The 27,132-nt window shown below is 42.0% G+C and overlaps 1 protein-coding gene across 1 annotated transcript in view; it reads right to left on the bottom strand.

Moving 5' to 3' along the window:
• The window catches only part of LOC126484716 (dynein intermediate chain 2, ciliary-like), a 70,015-nt gene extending 43,563 nt beyond the window's left edge, over positions 1 to 26,452 (bottom strand). Inside the window, exons 1-2 of the mRNA XM_050108312.1 lie at positions 26,407 to 26,452; positions 9,063 to 9,167 (exon numbers count right to left, since the gene is read on the bottom strand). Of these exons, the coding sequence (XP_049964269.1) occupies positions 9,063 to 9,167 (105 nt within the window). The 5' untranslated portion in view covers positions 26,407 to 26,452. The remainder of the gene's footprint in view (positions 1 to 9,062; positions 9,168 to 26,406) is intronic.
• Between the last annotated feature and the right edge of the window lie 680 nt (positions 26,453 to 27,132).

Raw genomic sequence — 27,132 nt, 5'->3', positions numbered from 1 at the left:
ATCCAGATAACCCGGACGGTGTAACACTGTGCCAAGATGTGCTGGCTGTGCACCAAGGCATGTTTAGCCACAGGGTGATCCTCATTACCAACAAACACTGTCTGCCTGTGTCCATTCATGCGAATGGACAGTTTGTTGCTGGTCATTCCCACATAGAATGCATCACAGTGTAGGCAGGTCAGTTGGTAAATCACATGGGTGCTTTCACACGTGGCTCTGCCTCTGATCGTGTACACCTTCCGGGTTACAGGACTGGAGTAGGTGGTGGTGGGAGGGTGCATGGGACAGGTTTTGCATCGGGGGCGGTTACAAGGATAGGAGCCAGAGGGTAGGGAAGGTGGTTTGGGGATTTCATAGGGATGAACTAACAGGTTACGAAGGTTAGGTGGACGGCGGAAAGACACTCTTGGCGGAGTGGGGAGGATTTCATGAAGGATGGATCTCATTTCAGGGCAGGATTTGAGGAAGTCGTATCCCTGCTGGAGAGCCACATTCAGAGTCTGGTCCAGTCCCGGAAAGTATCCTGTCACAAGTGGGGCACTTTTGTGGTTCTTCTGTGGGGGATTCTGGGTTTGAGGGGACGAGGAAGTGGCTCTGGTTATTTGCTTCTGTACCAGGTCGGGAGGGTAGTTGCGGGATGCGAAAGCTGTTTTCAGGTTGTTGGTGTAATGATTCAGGGATTCCGGACTGGAGCAGATTCGTTTGCCACGAAGACCTAGGCTGTAGGGAAGGGACCGTTTGATGTGGAATGGGTGGCAGCTGTCATAATGGAGGTACTGTTGCCTTATTTTCTCAGGCTTGTCTGACATTTGGCATTACCCCCAGAGGCCTCACACTCAAAGTTCCCATCTCTGGCTGCAACCCTTCCTTCCATCAGTCCCTATACCAGTTCCAAACTGAACAATCCATTGCCCTCACCCACCTAATCCTTTACCTACACATCAACTCAGCCAATGAACACACCCGTCAACTCCTATCCTTAATAAAAGTCCTTAATCTTTCCTCCCCCACATCCACACCGGCTGTTCAGAGCATCCTCCTACAGGCCAACCGTAAATTAGAACAGCATGCCACCCTCCACCTCAAAAAACTATCCAATCTCCTGGTTTCCCACCTCCGGAAAGGCAACTCACTCACCCTTCACAACCTTTCCGGCAAACCTCAACCTCCTCTCATTGCACACAAACCCAGTCTCTCCCATCTACTCAATCTCCCACTTCCAGCTCCACTCCCTCCAAAACCTCAAAATTCCGATCAACACAATCTGGAACCACAACACCCTAATTCAGTAGTTAACCTTTCCTCCAAACCTCTCTCCCAATCCGAAACCTCTGTCCTATCCAAAGGCCTCACCTTCAGCCCCACTCCCAGATTCAACCAAACAGCCCTCGTCAAAGATTTACTGTCCTACACCCGTACTCTCTGCTGGAAGTATCACTTTGCCACGAAGAAAAATGATCCTAATCCTACTCCTAATGATGCGACTCCTCAAGACACCATCCAAATTGAACCCTGCCTGGAACAGTTCCGTCCTCCGTCACAGCGGGACCCACCTCCTCTTCCTCAAAATCACCCTCTCCAAACCTTCCAGGAATTTCTGACTTCCAGCCTTGCATCTCAATCCTTCTTAAAAAACCTTAATCCTACACCCAACATCACCACTGCTGAAGCCCAGGCTATCTGTGATCTGAAGGCTGACCGATCCATCGTCATTCTTCCGGCGGACAAGGGTTCCACGACCGTGGTACTTGATCGTCGGGAGTATGTGGCTGAGGGACTGCGTCAGCTTTCAGACAACACCACATACAAAGTTTGCCAAGGTAACCCCATTCAGGATGTCCAGGCGGAGCTTCAAGGAATCCTCAGAACCTTAGGCCCCCTGCAAAACCTTTCACCTGACTCCATCAACCTCCTGGCCCCACCGACACCCCGCACCCCTACCTTCTACCTTCTTCCTAAAATCCACAAACCCAATCATCCCGGCCGCCCCATTGTAGCTGGTTACCAAGCCCCCACAGAACGCATCTCTGCCTACGTAGATCAACACCTTCAACCCATTACATGCAGTCTCCCATCCTTCATCAAGGACACCAACCACTTCCTTGAACGCCTGGAATCCTTACCCAATCTGTTACCCCCGGAAACCATCCTTGTAACCATTGATGCCACGTCCTTATACACAAATATTCCCCACGTCCAGGGCCTCGCTGCGATGGAGCATTTCCTTTCACGCCGATCACCTGCCACCCTACCTAAAACCTCTTTCCTCATCACCTTAGCCAGCTTCATCCTGACCCACAACTTCTTCACTTTTGAGGGCCAGACATACCAACAATTAAAGGGAACAGCCATGGGCACCAGGATGGCCCCCTCGTACGCCAACCTATTCATGGGTCGCTTAGAGGAAGCCTTCTTGGTTACCCAAGTCTGCCAACCCAAAGTTTGGTACAGATTTATTGATGACATCTTCATGATCTGGACTCACAGTGAAGAAGAACTCCAGAACTTCCTCTCCAACCTCAACTCCTTTGGTTCCATCAGTTTCACCTGGTCCTACTCCAAATCCCATGCCACTTTCCTTGACGTTGACCTCCACCTGTCCAATGGCCAACTTCACACGTCCGTCCACATCAAACCCACCAACAAGCAACAGTACCTCCATTATGACAGCTGCCACCCATTCCACATCAAACGGTCCCTTCCCTACAGCCTAGGTCTTCGTGGCAAACGAATCTGCTCCAGTCCGGAATCCCTGAATCATTACACCAACAACCTGAAAACAGCTTTCGCATCCCGCAACTACCCTCCCGACCTGGTACAGAAGCAAATAACCAGAGCCACTTCCTCGTCCCCTCAAACCCAGAATCCCCCACAGAAGAACCACAAAAGTGCCCCACTTGTGACAGGATACTTTCCGGGACTGGACCAGACTCTGAATGTGGCTCTCCAGCAGGGATACGACTTCCTCAAATCCTGCCCTGAAATGAGATCCATCCTTCATTAAATCCTCCCCACTCCGCCAAGAGTGTCTTTCCGCCATCCACCTAACCTTCGTAACCTGTTAGTTCATCCCTATGAAATCCCCAAACCACCTTCCCTACCCTCTGGCTCCTATCCTTGTAACCGCCCCCGATGCAAAACCTGTCCCATGCACCCTCCCACCACCACCTACTCCAGTCCTGTAACCCGGAAGGTGTACACGATCAGAGGCAGAGCCACGTGTGAAAGCACCCATGTGATTTACCAACTGACCTGCCTACACTGTGATGCATTCTATGTGGGAATGACCAGCAACAAACTGTCCATTCGCATGAATGGACACAGGCAGACAGTGTTTGTTGGTAATGAGGATCACCCTGTGGCTAAACATGCCTTGGTGCACAGCCAGCACATCTTGGCACAGTGTTACACCGTCCGGGTTATCTGGATACTTCCCACCAACACCAACCTATCCGAACTCCGGAGATGGGAACTTGCCCTTCAGTATATCCTCTCTTCTCGTCATCCGCCAGGCCTCAATCTCCGCTAATTTCAAGTTGCCGCCACTCATACCTCACCTGTCTTTCAACAACTTCTTTGCCTCTACACTTCTGCCTCGACTGACATCTCTGCCCAAACTCTTGGTCTTTAAATATGTCTGCTTGTGTCTGTATGTGTGGATGGATATGTGCGTGTGTGCGAGTGTATACCTGTCCTTTTTTCCCCCTAAGGTAAGTCTTTCCGCTCCCGGGATTGGAATGACTCCTTACCCTCTCCCTTAAAACCCACTTCCTTTCGTCTTCCCCTCTCCTTCCCTCTTTCCTGATGAGGCAACAGTTTGTTGCGAAAGCTTGAATTTTGTGTGTGTGTTTGTGTTTGTTTGTGTGTCTATCGACCTGCCAGCGCTTTTGTTCGGTAAGTCACCTCATCTTTGTTTTTATATATAAACTAAATTTCTTGATATTCATATCAAGGAAAATTTTAAATGGAGCACTCATATCACATCCCTAAATTCAAAACTACCAAAAATGAGCCATGTAGTAAGAATTCTTTGCAACAATACTAGTGCAGAAATGATTAGGGCTGTATACTTTGCTCGTATACATTCAATACTGAAGTATGGTATCATTTTCTTGGGAAATGAACATCAGGCCATAATAGCTTTCAGGAAACAAAAGGCAACTATAAGAATAATGAAACAAGTGAGCAGCAGAAAACCATGCAAACCTTTCTTTAAAGATCTAAAGATCTTACCCCTTCCCTGCACTTATATACTGGAAGTAGTCATGCATGTCAAAAGAGTATACTGAGAAAAGGAAACCTTTTTCCTCAAAACAAAAGTGTCCATGATTACAGTACCAGGTCAGACAGTGACATACATGTTAATCATTGTAACACCACACTATGCCAAAAAGGCGTATATCATGCAGGAACAAAATTATACAACAGATTGCCAAGACATATCAAATCTCTTCCTGAACTAACACGGCTTTAAAAAGTCTGTGACAGCCTACCTTCTGAAAAACTGCTCCTATTCAATCTCACACTATCACATGCAAGAAAGAATGTACTTTGTATCTTTAATTGTAGAAATAAATTACAAATATACAGTATTTTAAAAATTGTAATTATTGACCATATAGATCCAATTTGTTAAAAAAAATTAAATAATGTATGTTTGATGTTTGAAAAACCAATAGATAAAAAGGTTTTCTGTCCAATGTCCTGTATATGATATATGTACTGAAAAAGAAATTTATGTGGACAAATAAGTACGCAAATAAAATAAAACTGGCAGCAATCTCATGATGGTGGATGTCTGAGGCAGCAACAGTTAGCATCTCATATACCTTGGCAAGTGTTATAGGCCACAAAACACCCAGTAATAAGCCTGCATGTTTTGTTCAGCATCTGTGAAGCTCTCTGGTGGCAGATGTGACTGAGTAAGCAGCCTTCATCTCTATTTTTTTCTTTTTTTTAGCTTGCCTTGTTAATTTCACTTTAGCTAGAGCAATCACATATATAGAATTTAGTAGGTTAGTTACAGCTAATTGATAATGCATAGTACATCATCATTAGTTTCTGACAGTATCTCCTTGGTTTACAAGCCACCTCACTTCCAATAAAACACTTGAACTTTCAATAGCTGTCTCTGCCATTGTCTTCAGAAGTTATAAACACTAATTGTCAGGAATGGCAGTGCCCCACTAGCATAGGTGTGATAGTAGTGGCTGGAACATTCCAAAGGAGGCTGCAATGAGATATTCTGATTCTCCCCACCCTCTTGTAGCCCAAAGTTGAATTATTAATTTTAAAGTAAGTTAATAATCTGGATGGCTGGTCACTTCTTCACAGCACTTGGCACACTGAGATATTGACACACTGCAGAGAGATGTAGCAACAGTAGCATCTGAGTAAACAGTTTTCATAATGCTCATCTTTTATTCTTCTTCTTTGTTGTAAGTTGTGAGCTCGTAGTCCATTCTGAAATGCAGCTTTGTATACTGGTCTAGAGGATACTCAGCTTCAATCTGTTATATATATGAACACTGATGGACTTTCTGTTGCCGAACAGATATATTTTCAGTCATTTCACTTCACAATACCAGTCAACATCAACTACTGTGCTCACACAAAACACATAATTTGTACTCCATCCTCGCACTTCAAACTCATACTACTAACTGCCCAAGGACAAGGGAATCGGTCATTTCAAGATCAGTTAGTACATTTACCTCACCATAACTAGTTTTATTACACTATGCGTGAAAGGCGAGTTGGGCAGTTCATAACAGCTCTGGCCTGCTGTGGGATTGAGTGACACCAGGTGGCACAAGAGTCCAATACAAGACACACTGTATCTTTTGGCCCAACAGTTTTCACCTCGGATCATTGAGCTGTTCAATGAGAACATACATCCTGCACTGCAATGAATTTTACAAGATGACAAATGACACACAGATGGGATCCCCACTGTCCCTGGCCACTGCAAATGTCTTCATGGAGCACTTTGAGGAGAAAGATCTGAACTCTGTGAGGTTGGATCCATCTTGCTTCCCTGGTACATTGATGATGCCTTCCTAATATGAAACCATGGTGAAAATGCACTGTAACAATTCACTGACCCCATGAACAGTGTCAATACCAAAATTAAATTTACTGTAAAGTTGGAGAGGGATGGCAAGCTTCCATTCTTGGATGCTTTAGTTGTCCAGAAGGCAGGATGCGGCTTGGTAATTCAGTGTACAGGAAATCTACAAACATTGATAACTACAACACCAATATTTTTCACACAAGAAAGCACTACTGATCACATTAGCACACAGTACTGATGTCGATCATCTACAGTCTGGGTCAGCATTGGAGATGCAAATTCAGGGAAAACGATTACAGAAAAAGAGACTGCAAAAGCTCTCAGGCACCACCGAAGAAAGACCCCTCATGAATCGGCAGAAGAGGGCAACACAGCTGTATTCCTGCCTTTGAGTTCCTGGCACATATGGTGTCAACCACAAATGCACTAGCATTTATACAGGGCAAACTATTTGCACTGTTGCTTAGCAATGTGCTCTGCACTCACAGCGTTTTTAGCAGAAAGAAATTGAGAAGTAGACCATAGATGAACACTGCCTAGGAAATGGACATAAAATCCAATTTGAAAAGACGAGAGTCTTGGCTCATACATCATCATATAGGGATTCTATCATGAAGCAGGTAGGCACCTAAAATTAGAATAAACAGCAACAATTTTAACAAAGACTGTGGGTACAGACTTAGTAGTGCAGATACACACTTAGTAGGGTATGGTGGTGAGTTTTCAATATCGAGTAAAAGCAAAGATGGATGCTTGACAATTGTAGGGAGGCTAAAACAACAGCTTCACTGTGACGCAAGCCTCCTTTGCTACTTGATATCACTCAGACCAATGGTATGCTAGAGTTGCTATGAGCTGTCCAGTTCACCTACCACGCATGCATCATTTTGGCCCTCTCTGGAAGGTTCCAGATGCTGCCATTGCACCAATATAGGAAGTGGGACATAGTGCCAGCCCTGGCAATCAACGACTGTAGCTCCTGATGATGGTGATAGTGGAGACAGTTACTGAAATCTCGAGTGTTTTAATTGAAGTGACTTGGCTGGTCAACTGAGAAGATTTTATTGAAGCTTGGCTTTATGAAAGACTCCAAGGATACATACTTAATATTCTTGTTTGAAATGATACATATGGTTTCAATGAAAGTATGTGCTCTCATAGATCATCTCCCCCTTGAAAATGTCTGTTTTGCCACTTGTTATCTGACTCACAATTAAAAGACATGGAGCAAGAAAACAAGATTAGTGGCATTATAAGATATTATGGGCATTAGATATATTGCCAAAAGTTGTGCTGAGATAAATTACAAATGACTGTGGATAGTGTCAATATAAACTCAGAACATGATTTACAGTAGACATAGTCTTTGGGTGTCAGGTTGGTAGCATCAATGAGAAGTATGGAGATTCCATGAAAAATATGAACATTAACAGCAAGAGAGACTTGGTAAAATGTTGATGACAAGAATTCTATATCATAAAACTATGCATGAAGGCAGCGAAACATGCAAAACCATGTGAAGTTGAGCTATGTCAGCAGCAGATGAGCTGTTGGTCAGAACCCACTATCTCAAGAAGTCCAACGGGTACACCAGGAAAAAATTTTGCCACAACATGTCATTATTCCAAACCCCATACTCCACCCACTCACATCATCAGCACTGTGGGCTGGTGCTTTGCAGACTGTACTACTAATTTAAATACCTTGGCCATTGCAGAAGAGCAAAATAATCAGAACAATGAGCTATGATCAGAAACATCAGGTACAGTAAGCTGTGGGAAATGCTGCATTAACGACATTCTATAATCCTCCTCTTCTCAGTCTCTAGTAGACTCTCCCTACACCCACCTTGATTCCTGCCCCATAACTTTATTCATTACTGTGTGCTGCACACAACTAGCCACACTTGCAGAGAGAATAAGTTCATCAGCGCCATGATCCTACCCTGTGTTCTGCTGCCTCACCTACCAACCGTCAGCCACCCCTCCTCAAACTTCCCACGAGTTCTCTGTCTCCTTTCTCCCCCATTTGAGCGCAGTACTCTCTCTAGCTGACAAAAGATTCATCTGAAAGCTGAGGACATTTCTCTGCACCAAAAATTAAATGAACAAGCAAAGTGCAGTCACATTCATCTGTGTTTAAACTCAAGAAATTTTTAAACAGCTGAAAAATAGATACAACACTCTTTTGGCATTATAAGGTGTATTTCTGGGACATTATGTGCAAAGAGAATGCAACATAACAACAAGTCATGCCACAATCTACTTGACAACTTTTAAAGCCTACAGGCAGATCAAAACATTGCAGTCTACAGAGTACAGGTGTATTACTGCAGTTGGAGTGTGCAAGGTCTCATACAATCCTGACTCAAATGGCTCCAAGCACTATGGAACTTAACATCTGAGGTCATCAGTCCCACAGACATAAAGCTACTTAAACCTAACTAACCTAAGGACATCATACACATCCATGCCTCAGACGGATTCGAACCTGCGACCACAGCAGCAGGCAGTTCTGGACAGAAGCACCTAGAAACACTCAGCCATATGGCCGGCTCATACAGCCCTGTTAACAATACAAAATCATGATACTATTTTCACTGAAAGTTTAATGTAACCTGAATATTCGTGTTGTCTAGCAGTAAGTAAGCATTATACATTTTGACCACTCAACGAGGCGATCTGCCACAAGAAAATTCAAGGAAATGTCAAACCAAAAGAGGCTGCACACAAGTGGTAATTATGTGAGTCTGCTGAATTTTTTTATATAAACCCAGGCATTAGTAAAATCTCAGCATACTTGCATAGATTCCAATGAAAACTATGTTTAAATGTGAAATGTTTTCAATTTACTACACACGTTCCATAACTAACAACATTTAATATTATTTTCTGCCTCAGGTTTTCAGTATTCATTAATGAAATATAAAGTATAACAGTAACATTTTGTGATTAAACTAGTGATGTACAAAATTAAAGACAGTTTTTACCACTTCTCCTGCATCTGCTTGGCGTGCATGCTTGATAGACTGTCTTGACGGGTCGTTGGTCTTTGACTGAGCTTTCGCTGCTGTATAGGCTGACTTTGACTGCATCTGGAAACAGTGCACATCATAATGAGATTTTCACTTTGCAGCAGAGTGTGCACTGATATGAAACTTCCTGACAGATTAAAACTGTGTGCCGGACCGAGACTTGAACTCGGGACCTTTGCCTTTCACAGGCAAATGCTCTACCATCTGAGCTACCCAAGCACGACTCACGCAGGTGAGCTTCTGTGGAATTTGGAAGGTAGGAGACAAGGTACTGGCAGAAGTAAAGCTGTGAGGATGGGGCATGAGTCATGCTTGGGTAGCTCAGATGGTAGAGCACTTGCTTGCGAAAGGGAAAGGTCCTGAGTTAGAGTCTCGGTCCGGCACACAGTTTTAATCTGCCAGGAAGTTTCAGTGTACATCATATTTCAAACTTATATCACTTAATTTTTGATACAGAAAGACATGTATACTAAGATAATCATGCATTTTTATGATAAAAGTTACCTCACTGGGTGTCATAATAACATCAGTTTTATAGTAATGCTAATACTATTTAGTCTTCTCTTCTTCCCTTTCAAAGAATATTAGGCCATATGGTACATTCCGACTCCTGTCAATCCCCCCTCTTTCTAGATCTTACAGTGCCTCTTTGAACCACTGGCTTGTAAATGTAAACTGTTTTTTATCTTCAACTGTTTCTCATTCCACTTAAATGCTCCTCATACTTCCTCCTATGTCTTTTATTTTTTCATTGACATTAAAAACTTTAAGCCGTTCTCTGACTACATTGTTCCCTATCTTATACAGTCATGTACACCACTTTGCTGAGCTAAGGAATTCCATCTCTCTTTATTGGGAGAGTTTTAGGAAAGTGTGGTTCATCTGTACAGGATACAGCACATAGAACACTAGTGCAGTTCACTCTTGAATACTTCTCGGGTGTTTGGTATCCCCAAAAGATCAGGTTAAAGGAAGACATCAAAGCAGTTCCGAGGCAGGCTACTAGATTTGTTACTGGTAGATTCAATCAACACGCCAAGTATTCTGGAGATGCTTCAGGAACTCAAATGGGAATCCTTGTATGGAATGCAACATTCTTTTTGAGAAACGCTATTGAGAAAATTTAGAGAACTGGAAACAAGCTGACTGCAGATGATCCTACACACACCAACATAAATTTTGTATCAGGATGACAAACATAAGATACAAGAAATTAGGGCTTGTACAGAGCCATATAGACAGTCATTTTTCCCTCAATCTATTTGCAAGTGGGAGAGGAAGGGAAATGATTAGTGGTGGTAAAGGTACCCACCACCACACACTGTATGGTGGCTTGTACAGCATGTTTAAGTCGATATAGATACATGTACACGGCTTTCATCCTTTTTGGTTATTACCCTTTTTTTTCCCGTGGGGCTCTTGCAGTATTAACTATGTGGGTAGCAGCCACATTATGAGAGATGGGTACATTGTCTTGAAGCAACTTGCTAGTTTCCCCAAGTTTTTGCACAATGGTCCAAGCTTTTCTGCTTGATTTTGTGAAATTTATGTAGGAGTTATTTTAGACAGAATGTTAAGCTACAAGGAACACTTGACAAAACAGCTGCAAAACTAAGATTGGAATGTATACCACAGAGACAGGCTGGACAGTGAAGGGGGAGGCGTGTTTATAGCGATAAGAAGTGCAATAGTATCGAAGGAAATTGATGGAGATCCGAAATGTGAAATAATTTGGGTGAAGGTCACGGTTAAAGCAGGCTCAGACATGGTGATTGGATGTCTCTATAGGCCCCCACGCTCAGCAGCTGTTGTGGCTGAGCACCTGAAGGATAATTTGGAAAATATTTCGAGTAGATTTCCCCACCATGTTATAGTTCTAGGTGGAGATTTTAATTTGCCGGATGTAGACAGGGAGACTTAAACGTTCATAACAGGTGGCAGGGACAAAGAATCCAGTGAAATTCTTTTAAGTGCTTTATCTGAAAACTACCTTGAGCAGTTAAACAGAGAACCAACTCGTGGCGATAACATATTAGACCTTCTGGTGACAAACAGACCCGAACTATCTGAAACAGGTAATGCAGAACAGGGAATCAGCGATCGTAAAGCGGTTACTACATCGATGATTTCAGCCGTAAATAGAAATATTAAAAAAGGTAGGAAGATTTTTCTGTTTAGCAAAAGTGACAAAAAGCAGATTACAGAGTACCTGACGGCTCAACACAAAAGTTTTGTCTCAAGTACAGATAGTGTTGAAGATCAGTGGACAAAGTTCAAAACCATCATACAATATGCTTTAGATGAGTATGTGCCAAGCAAGATCGTAAGAGATGGAAAAGAGCCACCGTGGTACAACAACCGAGTTAGAAAACTGCTGCGGAAGCAAAGGGAACTTCACAGCAAACATAAACATAACCAAAGCCTTGCAGACAAACAAAAATTACACAAAGCGAAATGTAGTGTGAGGAGGGCTATGCGAGAGGCATTCAATGAATTCGAAAGGAAAATTCTATGTACTGACTTGGCAGAAAATCCTAAGAAATTTTGGTCTTATGTCAAGGAGGTAGGTGGATCAAAACAAAATGTCCAGACACTCTGTGACCAAAATGGTACTGAAACAGAGGATAACAGACTAAAGGCCGAAATACTAAATGTCTTTTTCCAAAGCTGTTTCACAGAGGAAGACTGCACTATAGTTCCTTCTCTAGATTGTCGCACAGATGACAAAATGGTAGATATCGAAATAGATGACAGAGGGATAGAGAAACAATTAAAATCGCTCAAAAGAGGAAAGGCCGCTGGACCTGATAGGATACCAGTTCGATTTTAAACAGAGTACGCGAAGGAACTTGCCCCCCTTCTTCAGCGGTGTACCGTAGGTCTCCAGAAGAGCGTAGAGTTCCAAAGGATTGGAAAAGGGCACAGGTCATCCCTGTTTTCAAGAAGGGACATCGAACGGATGTGCAGAACTATAGACCTATGTCTCTAACGTCGATCAGTTGTATAATTTTGGAACACGTATTATGTTCGAGTATAATGACTTTTCTGGAGACTGGAAATCTACTCTGTAGGAATCAGCATGGGTTTCGTAAAAGACGCTCGTGTGAAACCCAGCTCGCGCTATTCGTCCACGAGACTCAGAGGGCCATAGACACGGGTTCACAGGTAGATGCCATGTTTCTTGACTTCCGCAAGGTGTTCGATACAGTTCCCCACAGTCGTTTAATGAACAAAGTAAGAGCATATGGACTATCAGACCAATTGTGTGATTGGATTGAAGAGTTCCTAGATAACAGAACGCAGCATGTCATTCTCAATGGAGAGAAGTCTTCCGAAGTAAGAGTGATTTCAGGTGTGCCACAGGGGAGTGTCGTGGGACCATTGCTATTCACAATATACATAAATGACCTTGTGGATGACATCGGAAGTTCACTGAGGCTTTTTGCGGATGATGCTGTGGTACATCGAGAGGTTGTAACAATGGAAAATTGTAGTGAAATGCAGGAGGATCTGCAGTGAATTGACGCATGGTGCAGGAAATGGCAATTGAATCGCAATGTAGACAAGTGTAATGTGCTGTGAATACATAGAAAGATAGATCCCTTATCATTTAGCTACAAAATAGCTGCTCAGCAACTGGAATCAGTTAATTCCATAAATTATCTGGGAGTACACATTAGGAGTGATTTAAAATGGAATGATTATATAAAGTTGATCGTCAGTAAAGCAGATGCCAGACTGAGATTCATTGGAAGAATCCTAAGGAAATGCAGTCCGAAAACAAAGGAAGTAGGTTACAGTATGCTTGTTTGCCCACTGCTTGAATACTGCTCAGCAGTGTGGGATCCGTACCAGATAGGGTTGATAGAAGAGATAGAGAAGATCCAACGGAGAGCAGCGCGCTTTGTTACAGGATCATTTAGTAATTGCGAAAGCGTTACGGAGATGATAGATAAACTCCAGTGAAAGACTCTGCAGGAGAGACGCTCAGTAGCTCGGTACGGGCTTTTGTTAAAGTTTCGAGAACATACCTTCACTGAAGAGTCAAGCAGTATATTGCTCCTTCCTACGTATATCTCGCGAAGAGACCATGAGGATAAAATCAGAGATTAGAGCCCACACAGAAGCATACTGACAATCCTTCCTTCCACAAGCAATACGAGACTGGAATAGAAGGGAGAACTGACAGAGGTACTCAAGGTACCCTCCGCCATACACCGTCAGATAGCTTGCGGAGTATGGATGTAGATGTAGATGTAGAAAACTCCATAAAAGGAATAATGTTGTACAAAAGCCATGTGGCATCACAAGGGTCTCTTTGGCATCTATGCTATAAACAAAAGCTTTAACACTGGTTTATTTAGTAGCAGAATACTACTGCCCCATCTGGATTCATAGCCCCCACACCAAGAAAATAGACATCAAATTAAATCACACAATGTGAATTATTTCAGGCACAACTACAAGTAGGTTACTTCCATCTTGTGGCTATCAGTTCTAAGTCATATACCTCCACCACAAGTGGGAAGACAACAAGCACTTTTAGCAGCATTCTGAAAAATTCAAAACAGTCAACAACATCCTTTCCATTCCTCCTCTAATTACATAAATATTCAAAAACTCCACTTTAAAAAAATCACCATTTGCAGAAGCTATATGCTTAGGGGAAAAACAACTTTGATATTGTGCTACACTGGGAGAAAGCCTGGGATGATAATGTAATTGTGGATCTCAAGAAATTCTAATGTAGCTTTGAAAAATCAACAGGCTCTGACGTCCTAAGAAAATCCTGGGTAATTCTAAAATTAATTAGAACCATGGCTAATGTTTTGACTCATTGTATAAATAAAAACTACACACGTATCCGAAGCTAAACAGTGGAGCAGAAAGGGAGAACATTCAGCATGTAGCACATGGCATGCACATTATCTATGAGCATATATAGAACAATTTGAAGACTTCCCGACATGTTCCACACCCAGGAGGATTACCTCTTCTATGGGTCTATGGAATGAATAATTAATCTAATTAATCTAATCTACTACAACTGATAGCTCAGTTAACTATATAGATAGCGTATAATGTTACTTTTAGTTTTGGTCATTAATGTGATTCATAACAATGCCACATAAAAAATACGTAAAACTCTGAACGGGCCTTGGAAGACCTCTCGGTACCGACTGACCACTGTGTCATCCTCAGCCAACTGGCATCATTGGATATGGATATGGAAGCGCACATGGGGTCAGGCACCATCCCTCCCCCCTTTCCCCCTTTGTCAGTTTTAGTGATCTGTAGTCACTATTACACCATCATATAGCTCCGCAATTGGTATCACGAGGCTGGATGATGGATGGATGGAGAGGGTTGTATGGGCGCACGACGGCAAGGTCTTCAGCGCCCGCTCAGTAACAGATAAAACATGGACAACACAGGAAGAAAGTGGTAGAGGGAGCTAAAACAATAAAGCAGATGGAAGTGGCTGGCTGACCGCAAGGAAAAAGGGAGGAGCCAGCCACTGTGCAATACACTAAAACCTCCAGTCTAAAAGTTTAGACCAGGGTCCAGACACATCACAAAACTTTAAAACCCTAGACACACACATCTCATCATTAGCTAAAACACAGGGCAGATCCCCATCAACTTGTGCTTCTGCCCTTGCGTCACGGTATAAAATGCAGTCAGTTAAAATGTGGCAGACAGAGATGTGCGCACCACAAGCATCACAAAATTGGGGATTCTTCTCCCGTAATAGAAAGCTATTTGTGAGAGGACAGTGCCCAATCTGAAGACGTGTGAGGGTCACTTCTTCCCGCCTGAGCAACCGGCAGGAGGAACGCCACAGCCGAGTTGTTGACTTCACCTACCACAGTTTATTGGCCGTCACCGCCAGCCATTCTTCCTCCCACAACTCCATGCACTTCTTGTGGAGTGCAGAAATGACAGACTGCAAGGGAATAGGACACTGGACCACATCCTGCTCTCTGCAGGCCTCCTTGGCAGCCTGATCATTGCCCCATATTCCTACAAGACCAGGCAACCAGCATGACACCTCCTCACCCCGCCGCTGGAGCAAGTACAGTTGGTCATATATCAGCTGGACCATCTCCTCAGTTGGGTACAGATTCTGAAATGATTGTAAAGCACTAAGAGAATTGGAGCAGAGGAGAAATCAATTGCCCCGAACACAATTCATCCGCTCCAGTGCCTTCGGGATGATGTGGAGCTCCACTGCAAAAACGGTATATTCATCAGGGAGGCGAATCCGGGTAACATGATCAGGGAACACTAGAGAACAGCCAAGGAAATTCTCCTGTTTGAAGCCATCAGTGTAAACGACGGTAAAACCGTGATGCGCATCTAAAATGTTAAAAAACTGAGATTGGAATGTAAAATATGGTGTACTATCTTTCTTAAAATTAGTCAAATGTAAAATAAGTCTGGGTCTCACACGAGGCTGAGAGCACTCTGATAGGTCAACAGAACAGGGCGACCTAGATGGTCACCCACCCAAGTGTCAACTATGCGCGACAGTACTTAAGTCTGGTGATATGACGGGAACTGGCATATCCACTGCAGCATGGCTGTTGAAGATAAATGAATATATTCCAAATGAATATATAAAAACACTGCAATAGCCATAAATTTATAAAACCTGAGTTGTGTTTCCATTCTTTTTTCCTTTCAGATAGCATTTTGCTGTACCATACATTGCTTAAAATCTGTTGAGTTTTATATGTTTATTGTTGTCATAGTTATAACCAGCTTCACTGCCTAGATAGTGAAATGAGAAACTTATTCAACAAGCATACCATCAATGTTATTTTTATCTACATGGCTATGTTATTATGAATATCATTGCTTTTGTTTTATTCTTTGAAATCAGTAAATTGTAGTCACAGGAGATCTGATTCAATTTATGATTACTGAGTTGTAGCTTGTCTTCTGTGTCATCTACAACTAACAGATCTTTAGCAAATTTGCGTGTAATGTCCTGCTGTTGTCAATTTTTATTACTTTGGGTTTGAACAAGTGTTTTCCATTTTCAAACGGTATCATCTACAGACATGTTAAGAAGAGTAGGTGAAAGGTAGTAGTCCTATTGGTTACCTTCATTCACAAATGATGAATGTAAATGTCAAACTTTTTAACTGCCGAATCTCACATTTTCCAGGAGAGCCAAGAGGCAGTGTCTCTCTTTTTGTACAAAATTTATTCGTATCCAAAAATTTAGCAGATGTGCCGACACCACAAAAATATGCTGCTTATCTCATCACTGCAAATTAGAAACTAAGTGATTTATTAAAGTGTCAACCAGAAAGATTTGTTTGAAATGCCATTAAAACTGAGGTACTACATTTTATTTGTTTTAATAAAAGTACAAAAATACAGCAGTAATGTATAAACTATAGGACCAATCGCAACAAAAACCATTTTATATTTCTAACACAATGCCATTCTTCAGCTCAGGTGTTGCAAAGTTTATTAAATAACTCCCTGTGATGCTGAGAAAGAAATGGTTTTTTATAACATTTTCCCAACAGGTTTTTGTCTGTTCACTTCTCCAACTATTTGCTATTTTTGAAATCCAGATTATTTTCTTCCATTAGACAAAGGTTTTATTGATAAAAAAAACAAAGGCTTACATTCACTCTGCTTACCACCCAATCTGTGCATCAACTAAATGCAGGAGACTTTGACTCGTGGCATTTGGAACTCCAGAGGAAAGCACTGTCTAGCACAAAGACCATGTGCCATCTACTAATGTATGTTTGAAACATTTTCTCCACAATTTCACACTTGAAACAACTCTAGGGACATGCAACAGAGTAGCAAGAACACAATAGCATGGCAAATGGATTTTGAAAAAAAATGGCACTCTTCAGTCACTAGGTTTTAGATGGTTAATCCCTAATTTGGTACTGTTGCATGTGCTCTAATACTGCTTATAGTGTAACAATATTATGAGAAGGAAAGCTGCTACTCACCATATCCTCAGCGGAGATGCTGAGTCGCAGATAGGCACACCCAAAAGACTCTCACAACTATAGCTTTCGGCCAGTAAGGCCTTCCTCAACAATAGACACACATATGCACATGCACACACCCTCACAAAAATGCAACTCGCACTCCCGACAGCAGTCTGAGGCAGGTGAAACCACATTGCGAGCAGCAGCACCAGTGCATGATGGGAGTGGTGACTGGGTTGGGATAAGGAGGCTGGGGCGGGGAGGGGGAGGGATAGTATGGTGAGGCTGGTGGACGGTGAAGTGCTGCAGGTTAGACAGAGGGCAGGGGAGAGAAGGGGAGGGGGAGGGGCGGGTAAGTAGCAGAAAAGGAGAGAAATAAAAAGACTGGATGTGGTGGTGGAATGATGGCTGCATGCACTGGAATGGGAACAGGGAAGGAGCTGGATGGTTGAGGACAGTGACCAACGTAGGTTGAGGCCAGTAGGGTTAGGGGAATGTAAGAGGTATTGCAGGGAAAGTTACCACCTGCACAATTCAGAAAAGCTGGTGTTGGTGGGAAGGATCCATATGGCACAGCCTGTGAAGCAGTCATTGAAATGAAGGATATCATGTTTGGCAATGTGTTCAGGAACCGGGTAGTCCACTTGTTTCTTAGCCACAGTTTGTCAGTGGTCATTCATGTGGGCAGACAGCTTGTTGGTTGTCATGCGCACATAGAATGCAGCATAGTGGTTGCAGCTTAGCTTGTAGACCACATGACTTGTTTCACAGGTAGCCCTGCCTTTGACAGGATAGGTGATGTTGGTGACCGGACAGGTGTAGGTGGTGGTGGGAGGATGTATGGGACAGGTCTTGCATCTAGGTCTATTACAGGGTATAAACCATGATGCAAGGGATTGGGAGCAGGCGTTGTGTAAGGAGGGATGAGTATATTGTATAGGTTCGGTGGACAGCGGAATACCACTGTGGGACAGGTGGGAAGGATGGTGGGCAGGACATTTCTCATTTCAGAGCATGACGAGAGGTAATCAAAACCCTGACGGAGAATATAATTCAGATGCTCCAGTGGTGTGTGGTACTGAGTTATGAGGGGAATGCTCCTCTGTGGCTGGACGGTGGGACTCTGGGAGGTGGTGGGAGACTGGAAAGATAACGCAGGGAAGATTTGTTTTTGTACAAAGTTGGGAGGATAACTACAGTCAGCGAAAGGCTTCAGTGAGACCCTCAGTATATTTCGAGAGGGACTGCTTATCACTGCAGATGCAATGACCGTGGGTGACTAGGTTGTACAGAAGGGACTTCCTGGTGTGGAAGATGTGGCAACTGTCAAAGTGGAGGTATTGCTGGTGGTTAGTAGGTTTGATATGGGCAGAGGTACTGATGTAGCCATCTTCAGGGTGGAGGTCAATGTCTAGGAAGGTGACTTGTTGGGCAGAGTAGGACCGGGTAAAGCAAATGGGGGAGAAGTTCCTGAGGTTCTGGAGGAACATGGGTAGGGTGTCCTCACCTTTGATCCAGATAGCAAAGATGTCATCAATGAATCTGAACCAGTGGTTCAGTGGAGGTATTGCTGGTGGTTAGTAGGTTTGGTATGGACAGAGGTACTGATGTAGCCATCTTCGGGGTGGAGGTCAATGTTTAGGAAGGTGGCTTGTTGGGCAGAGTAGGACCAGGTAAAGCAAATGGGGGAGAAGTTCCTGAGGTTCTGGAGAAACATGGGTAGGGTTTGATCCAGATAGCAAAGATGTCATCAATGAGTCTGAACCAGGTGAGCGATTTAGGATTCTGGATTTTTAGGATGGATTCCTCCAGATGGCCCATGAATAGGTTGGCATTGGATGGTGCCATGCAGGTGCCCATAGTTGTACCCCAGTTTTGTTTGTAGGTAATGTCTTCAAAGGAGAAGTAAGTGAGGGTGAGGATATAGTTGGTTATGGCGACTAGGAAGGAGATTTTTGGTTTCGGAACTGTCAGGCATTGGAGAAGATAGCGTTCAGTAGTGGTAAGACCATGGGCACTAGGAGCTTTAGTGTAAAGGGAAGTGGCATCAATAGTGATGAGCAGGGCACCATGTGGTAAAGGGACAGGAACTGTGGAGAATCAGTGGAGGAAATAGTTGGTATCTTTTATATAGGCGGGTAGGTTCCGGGTAATAGGTTGAAGGTGTTGGTCTACGAGAGCAAAGATTCTCTCAGTGGGGGCACAGTAACCGGCCACAAGGGGGCATTCTGGGTGGTTAGGTTTATGGACTTTAGGAGGCATGTTGAATGTGGGACTGCAGGAGATAGTAGGGGTAAGTAGAGAGATGGACTCCGGGGAGAGGTTCTGGGATGAGTCTAAGAATTTGAGTGGTGACTGGAGATCCTCCTGGATTACTGGAATGGGGTCACTGTGGCAAGGTTTGTAAGCGGAAGTATCTGACAGCTGGCAGAGTCCTTCCGCCACATAATCCTTGCAGTTCAAAACAACAGTGATGGATCCTTTGTCCACAGGTAGGTTTATAAGGTCAGGATCAGTTTTTAGATTTGATTTGATTTGTTATTGGTCCTGTAGATCATACAATTTGTACAGCCAAGCACATCATGATATAGGACAAGTCAATTTGAAAAATTATGTTCAGATGATATATGGTGAGTGATGACAGTAGTGGCACATAACCCACATAGCAGAATACATATAGGTTATATAGACAAAATATAAAAAAGGTGGTGTGTGATGAGAGATGACGGTGGTGCATACTGCACATAGCAGAATACACATAAGAGATACAGAGAGAATATGAGTAACAAACAATAATTAAATTATCTTACTAAGTAGAAACATCTACAACTGAATAAACAGCTTATTGCAAGTAATTACAATTTTGTTTCAAGAAATTAGTAGCAATTCCTTTAATTTAATTCTCATTATTTTTGGGCTTTTGCTTATTTCTATGTCTATTGGGAGGTGGTTGTATATTTTAATGCCCATATATTTAACCCCATTCGCATATAATTTTGTTTTGTGGGCTCTAATTTATAACTGTGTTTTGTTTCTGGTGTCATGTGTGTGGTGGTCTGCATTTCTGTTGTGGGCGTCCAAGTGCTGTACTGTAAAACAAGCTAGTTCCAATATATAGAAGCATGGCAGTGGCAGGATTTTTAGCTGTTGAAATAGTGGTTTACAGTGTTCAGTTCTTTTTTTTCACTTCATTATTCATACTACTTACAGATGGAAACCCAGTTCAAAGCAAAGAAGGGAAGGCAGAAAGGTGGAAGGAGTATATAGAGGATCTATACAAGGGCGATGTAGTTGAGGACAATATTATGGAAATGGAAGAGGATGTAGATGAAGATGAAATGGGAGATATGATACTGCGTGAAGAGTTTGACAGAGCACTGAAAGACCTGAGTCGAAACAAGGCCCCGGGAGTAGACAACATTCCATTAGAACTACTGACGACCTTGGGAGAGCCAGTCCTGACAAAACTCTACCATCTGGCGAGCAAGATGTATGAGACAGGCGAAATACCCTCAGACTTCAAGAAGAATATAATAATTCCAATCCCAAAGAAAGCAGGTGTTTACAGATGTGAAAATCACCGAACTATCAGTTTAATTAGTCACGCCTGCAAAATACTATCACAAATTCTTTACAGATGAATGGAAAAACTAGTAGAAGCCGACCTAGGGGAGGACCAGTTTGGATTCCGTAGAAATACTGGAACACGTGAGGCAATACTGACCCTACGACTTATCTTAGAAGCTAGATTAAGGAAAGGCAAACCTACGTTTCTGGCATTTGTTGACTTAGAGAAAGCTTTTGACAATGTTGACTGGAATACTCTCTTTCAAATTCTGAAGGTGGCAGGGGTAAGATATAGGGAGCGAAAGGCTATTTACAATTTGTATAGAAACCAAATGGTAGTTATAAGAGTTGAGGGGCATGGAAGGGAAGCAGTGGTTGGGAAGGGAGTGTGACAGGGTTGTAGCCTCTCCCCAATGTTATTCAATCTGTATATCGAGCAAGCAGTGAAGGGAACAAAAGAAAAATTCGTAGTAGGTATTAAAATCCATGGAGAAGAAGTAAAAACTTTGAGGTTCGCCGATGACATTGTGATTCTGTCAGAGACGGTGAAGGACTTGGAAGAGCAGTTGAACGGAATGGATAGTGTCTTGAAAGGAGGATATAAGATGAACATCAACAAAAGCAAAACGAGGATAATGGAATGTAGTAGAATTAAGTCGGGTGATGCTGAGGGAATTAGATTAGGAAATGAGGCACTTAAAGTAGTAAAGGAGTTTTGCTATTTGGGGAGCAAAATAACTGATGATCGTCGAAGTAGAGAGGATATAAAATGTAGACTGGCAATGGGAAGGAAAGCGTTTCTGAAGAAGAGAAATTTTTTAACATCGAGTATAGATTTAAGTGTCAGGAAGTCGTTTCTGAAAGTATTTGTATGGAGTGTAGCCATGTATGGAAGTGAAACATGGACGATAAATAGCTTGGACAAGAAGAGAATAGAAGCTTTCGAAATGTGGTGCTACAGAAGAATGCTGAAGATTAGATGGGTAGATCACATAACTAATGAGGAGGTACTGAATAGGATTGAGGAGAAGAGGAGTTTGTGGCACAACTTGACTAGAAGAAGGGATCGGTTGGTAGGACATGTTCTGAGGCATCAAGGGATCACCAATTTAGCATTGGAGGGCAGCGTGGAGGGAAAAAATCGTACAGGGAGACCAAGAGATGAATACACCAAGCAGATTCAGAAGGATGTAGGTTGCAGTAGGTACTGGGAGATGAAGAAGATTGCACAGGATAGAGTACGATGGAGAGCTGCATCAAACCAGTCTCAGGACTGAAGACCACAACAACAACTACTACTACTTGTTTTTGTAACTTGAAAGTTATGAGAGAATCAGAGCTCTTTCCCCAGAAGATTAAGCCATAGCTCAAGACATACTCAAACAGGGCAAGGTACACCAGCTTCAAGGTATCTACACTAGCTATGTCTTTTAATGGTCGTAACAGATAGATGGTTTTTCTAATCTTTTGTGACAATGCCTCAATATGTGGTTTCCAATTTAGTGTGTTACTGATGGTAAGTCCAAGAAATTCGGTGTCCTTCCTGTTCGTAATGTCATCTTTGCCGATAACTATAACTGCATTGAAGAGGGTTAGATTTTGTCTAGTATGGAAATTCATAGTTTTTTTAGTATTTATGAGTAGTCTCTTTGCTTCAAACCACATTTGTAAATGACAAGTAGTTTCATTAACTGCATCTTGCAATGTGTCACCTCTACTGGTTATCAGGATATTTGTGTCGTCCGCATACAGAAAGGAGCTGGCATTTGGTATGTGTTCTGGGAGATCATTTACGAACAATATGAAGAGAATAGGGCCAAGGACAGATCCCTGAGGGACGTCATTTGTTGTATGTAGTATATCTGACCTACAGTGCCTGAATGTCTCTGATTTTCTTATTTCTACATATTGCTTTCTTTGACTAAGGTAGCTATGGCACCAATTGTGGGCTACACCTCTAATCCCATACTTCTGGAGCTTCATAAGCAGCAGCTTGTGGTCCACCATGTCAGTGGTGGACTGCAGTTCTTTCTGAGGAGATAAAGCTTAGTTTGCAAGTTGAGGGATTTAGGGAATGATGGTGTGACAAGGTTTGAGGTTAAGAATTCTGGAAAGTTACCAGGGGGTGGTTTGGGGGCAGTGGGGGTGGATCACAGTTGGATGGAGGTGTGAACTGAGTTAGGCAAGGTTCAATATTGGTCTTTGGTTGAGTCTGATTGGAAGAGTTGGTTGCGAAAAAGTGTTTCCACTGTAGGGACCGGGAAAAGGAGAGAAGGTCTTTAACAAGTCCTGTATGATTGAATTTGGGAGTGGGGCAAAAGCTGAGGCCTTTGGAAAGGACTGACATTTCTGTGGGGCTAAGGCTTCTGGAGGAAAGGTTCATGACTGTTTTGTGGGTCTGTTTAGGTTCTGGATTCTGTGAGGTGATGGGAGGCAGTTGAATCAGAGTTGCACAGACTATGAGATGTAGGGGTTACATAGCCTGTCTATCCAGACTGTTGGGGAATGTCTATGTTTATAATTTAAATCTCAGGCAGTGCAATAAGAATTTGTGATGATTTAAAAGCCACTACAAACTTCACCTACAGTACAGGTGCATATCCGATGCCTTGACTAGGAGAATTACAAACCAAATTAGCCAAGCCAAGTTGCCAGTGTTTCTTAAAAATTCATTTCAGTAATGCATATTTACAATTCCCGCAACCAGTGAAAAAAAATGGTAATCCTAAATATGCAGTTTGGAACAAACACATATGTGAGACAGAAAGCAAAAAGGGACCTTTTGTTGCAGAAGTAAAATTTTCAGTACAGACAAAAATGTTCGATATGCTCTAAAAGAACCATTTTCATTTTTTTGTAAATTATAATAACTTACTTCTTTCTTTACAGACCTGATTTGGTCTGAAAATTGTTTTAAACCAGCAGGGGGCAATAATATCAATAAAAGCAATCAATGTCAGTCTTCTAGAAACAGACTTATTGTTGTTATGTGGAAATAACATAGACCTTACAAGAAGCTCCTTTACAAAATTTTGCAACTTTGTATGCAATGCTTCACAAAATATCATTTACTACATTTGAGAGGCATTTTAAGGAGCTCAGAGTAGTTTTGTACGAAAAAAGAAAATTCTGTAATTACAAAAATGATGAACAAGATATGTGGGCTCTTTTTATAATAGTTAGAAATGGCTACAGATGTTGCCAATTTGCAGTTGGTCATAACATTGACTAAAAATACCAATACTTTGCAAAAAAACATGGAGTTCACTAATTTCTCTCAACTTAGGGCCAATTCAGTCGATTTTAAATTTATGTACACTGCAATGTGCTATAGATCTTAAGTGGGCTAACAACATAACACATAGTGTTAAACATAAACAAACACTACATCATTTAGCAAGGGACATTATATGCACAATTTGTTTCTTAAATATGTCCAATTAAACCATGGTAATAAAGTGAAAGATTAAAATTCATTATCTCAAAACATCTCTTTTCCATCACAGATATTCACCTTGTCATAACTCACCCAAGTTTAGCAACAGAAATCTTTTTGTTTCTTTTTTTCCTTTTCTTGTTTTCCAAATTGTTCAGAATTTAATGCTGAATGCAAAAAATCCATAATTTTTGACAAGAGATCCTTTATCACTTTCCATCTCACTTATAATGACTCATGTGATTTTTGGGGTATCAAGTGTACAGCCGATTTTCAAAGTTATATGAAGTAAGAAAAAGGAAGGAAAATTAGGGTTTAACATTCCATCAAAGATGAAGGCTACGTCCCAACCATATCCTCTGCTGCCTACCTATGAAACTTGACAACAAGTTTGACAGACATGCAGCAAACTTGCTTTTAAACTGACAACAAAATGCGTGATACTAAAGAATAATAACACACTATCACTGTTCACATAGTGGCTACATTTATGGACTGGGAGTCAGTACTTCAACAAGTAAGGTTATCTGTTTGCATAGATAGCTGGAGCTCCTGCAGTAAGGATCAGAGGCAAGCTTTAAAACATACTTCTCACGGCACCACAGATTCAGAGTATTAGATGGTATCCTGTTTCAGTTGCATGGGACAGGGAACACAGGGTGGGGAATGAAATCCTTTTTGCCCTCTCAAAAAATCCATTCCAGCATGTGGTTGGAATGATTCTGGGAAATCATGGAAAACCTAAACCTGGAAGGCCGAATGCGGTGCCACCTCTCTTGGTAAACACCAGACGAGCCCTTCGCCCCCCCCCCCCTCCCCTCTCCAAGGGCAGTAAGCATTGGTCTCATCTGCAATTACTGCCTCCATCCTGCAATTGTGCTACGTCCTAGTTCCTCATTAAATGACAAATGTAGGAATGTACTGTAGCTTCCTACAAATTGTTCCCATAGAGACCATAAAACAGTTAAACCGACGTGCACATAGAGGCACTTATGCTCTTCACATGCAAACAGAATAGGAGGAAATCATAATATGTTGGGCAATGGCAAGTAGCCCTTGCTGTGTAATTCATATAGTTTACACTGTATGGACGTGGATACAAATGTTCTTTATGAATGTTTCATTTCTATCGTCGAAACATTTACAACAGAAGGGAAAAATAGGTTTATGTTATTCAAACATGTAACATTTGCTGAGAACAATGTTATTTGTGCTGTTTTGGACTTTCCCGACATAGTATGCATTGGTATTTGTGTTCTTACTTGTGTACATTTTATAAGAAATACATGTGCATTCATTGAGGACATCAGTACAATAATACTCATTTTCTAAGGTTGAATAATACATAAATAAAGAAAAAGGAAACATCCGGAAACTAAATCGCGTTATACTACAGCAGTTTACGTGATTCAAAGGGGTCCAGTGATTACCTTCAGCGCTAAACTCTCTTTTGAGTTTGCGGGAAACGAAAACTGTAAACAAAATTACGCCGAGTTTCCATGTAGAGTAAATTATACCACCGAAGAAGAAAATTCTCATCTGATGGGCACAGAAGTGTTAAAACTGCAACTATTATGAAAAAGAGTAAACATAAACAAGCACTTGAATAATTTCATTCTTGCAAAGGAATTGACATCTTACATGGGTCGCATGTATAAAAAGATTTAAAAAGCGCAGCAAGTAACAACGTTTTCAAAGTTGCATCTATTTTACGTCAACGACTATCCTTCTTTCGCCTAAAAAACCTTCGTGCGATTTCAAGTTTATTTTACAGAGAACGGGGCAACCAGGATTACTGACCTCGTGAGAAGCCAACAGCTTGCAGCGCAAAAGTTAATATGAACATTTTAAATTCTATCAACACGATCCCTATAACAGATTATAAAGAAAATATTTTTAGGTATACTAGTGAAGATTCTCCCGGGCATTGTTTCCGGTTTCGAATGTGCTTCCGAGTTAACAGTGCGAATGAACTGTTACTTACTACTAGACGTATAGAATAGTAGTTTTGCGTAGCCTATTTAGTGAGGTTTCTGTTTTTTATTCGGTTATACAAATATTTTCCTTGCGAGGGCGATTTTTATACCAGCTGTAAACCAACTTTTATTTATATCAGATTTTAAAAACATTGTTTAAATTGGGAGAAACAGTGTCGGTTAGATTTCACAATGTTTTGAACATTTATATTACCGGTATCATTTGTCACATTTATCACCATGTTTCCCTGTTTGTCAGGAAGTGGGGGGGGGGGGGGGGGGGGGTCCTGTAAGCCCGCTTGACAGGAAGCGAGGCCTTAGTACCTTACAAGTTTATACTAAAGAGGTACCTGCTTATTGCACACCCGTCCTCGTACATATAATACGTGATACTTCTGTTCGGAAACTCTGCTCGAGTAAACGGAAGTCCTCCTCTTGCAAAAGAAAGTTTATTTTTAGTGTAAGTAACTTTACTTCTCGTAAACAATATTTCGTTGAGCACAAAAAATATTTGGTTACCACTCAGTTCGTCCGGGTAGTCCTGCTCGAAAGACTGCATGCCAAACAGAATGTACACAGGTACGAAATTAAATCTGAAGTAGCCTAATATGTAACCAGAAAAAGGAAAATGCTACACGTTCCTTGGATTAAGTAGAAGGCAGAACATTATGGAATTGCATGAAAATACATTTGAAACGGTGGTAGGGTCGTGGTTGACAGTGAAGCATTCTATAACAAAAATACCTTTTTAAACAATCAGAAAGATATGATTTTTCATCGTAAAGATAACAGTGAACAAACCAAGTTGTAACCTATTGCTTGTAATTTAATTTGTAGCCTATGCTACGTATTTTGTGTAACAAGGTTAACAATTTGACGAGTACTACCACCGGGTAGCCACATCCATACTTTATATACAACACTCAATGGCCACTAATAGCCACCTCGCACCATATGTCCGCTGATCTTCTACAGACGAATTGATCTGTCGGCCCGACCAGTGTTACATTCCGCGTGTTTGCCGCTTGCCAGACCCCTGGCGTGACGTCAGTGGGCAGCTACCCTGGCAGCTATTG

This window comes from Schistocerca serialis, chromosome 6 (genome assembly GCF_023864345.2).
Source record: "Schistocerca serialis cubense isolate TAMUIC-IGC-003099 chromosome 6, iqSchSeri2.2, whole genome shotgun sequence".
Taxonomy (NCBI): Eukaryota; Metazoa; Arthropoda; class Insecta; order Orthoptera; family Acrididae; genus Schistocerca; species Schistocerca serialis.
This window is presented reverse-complemented; position numbering and strand designations above follow the sequence as displayed.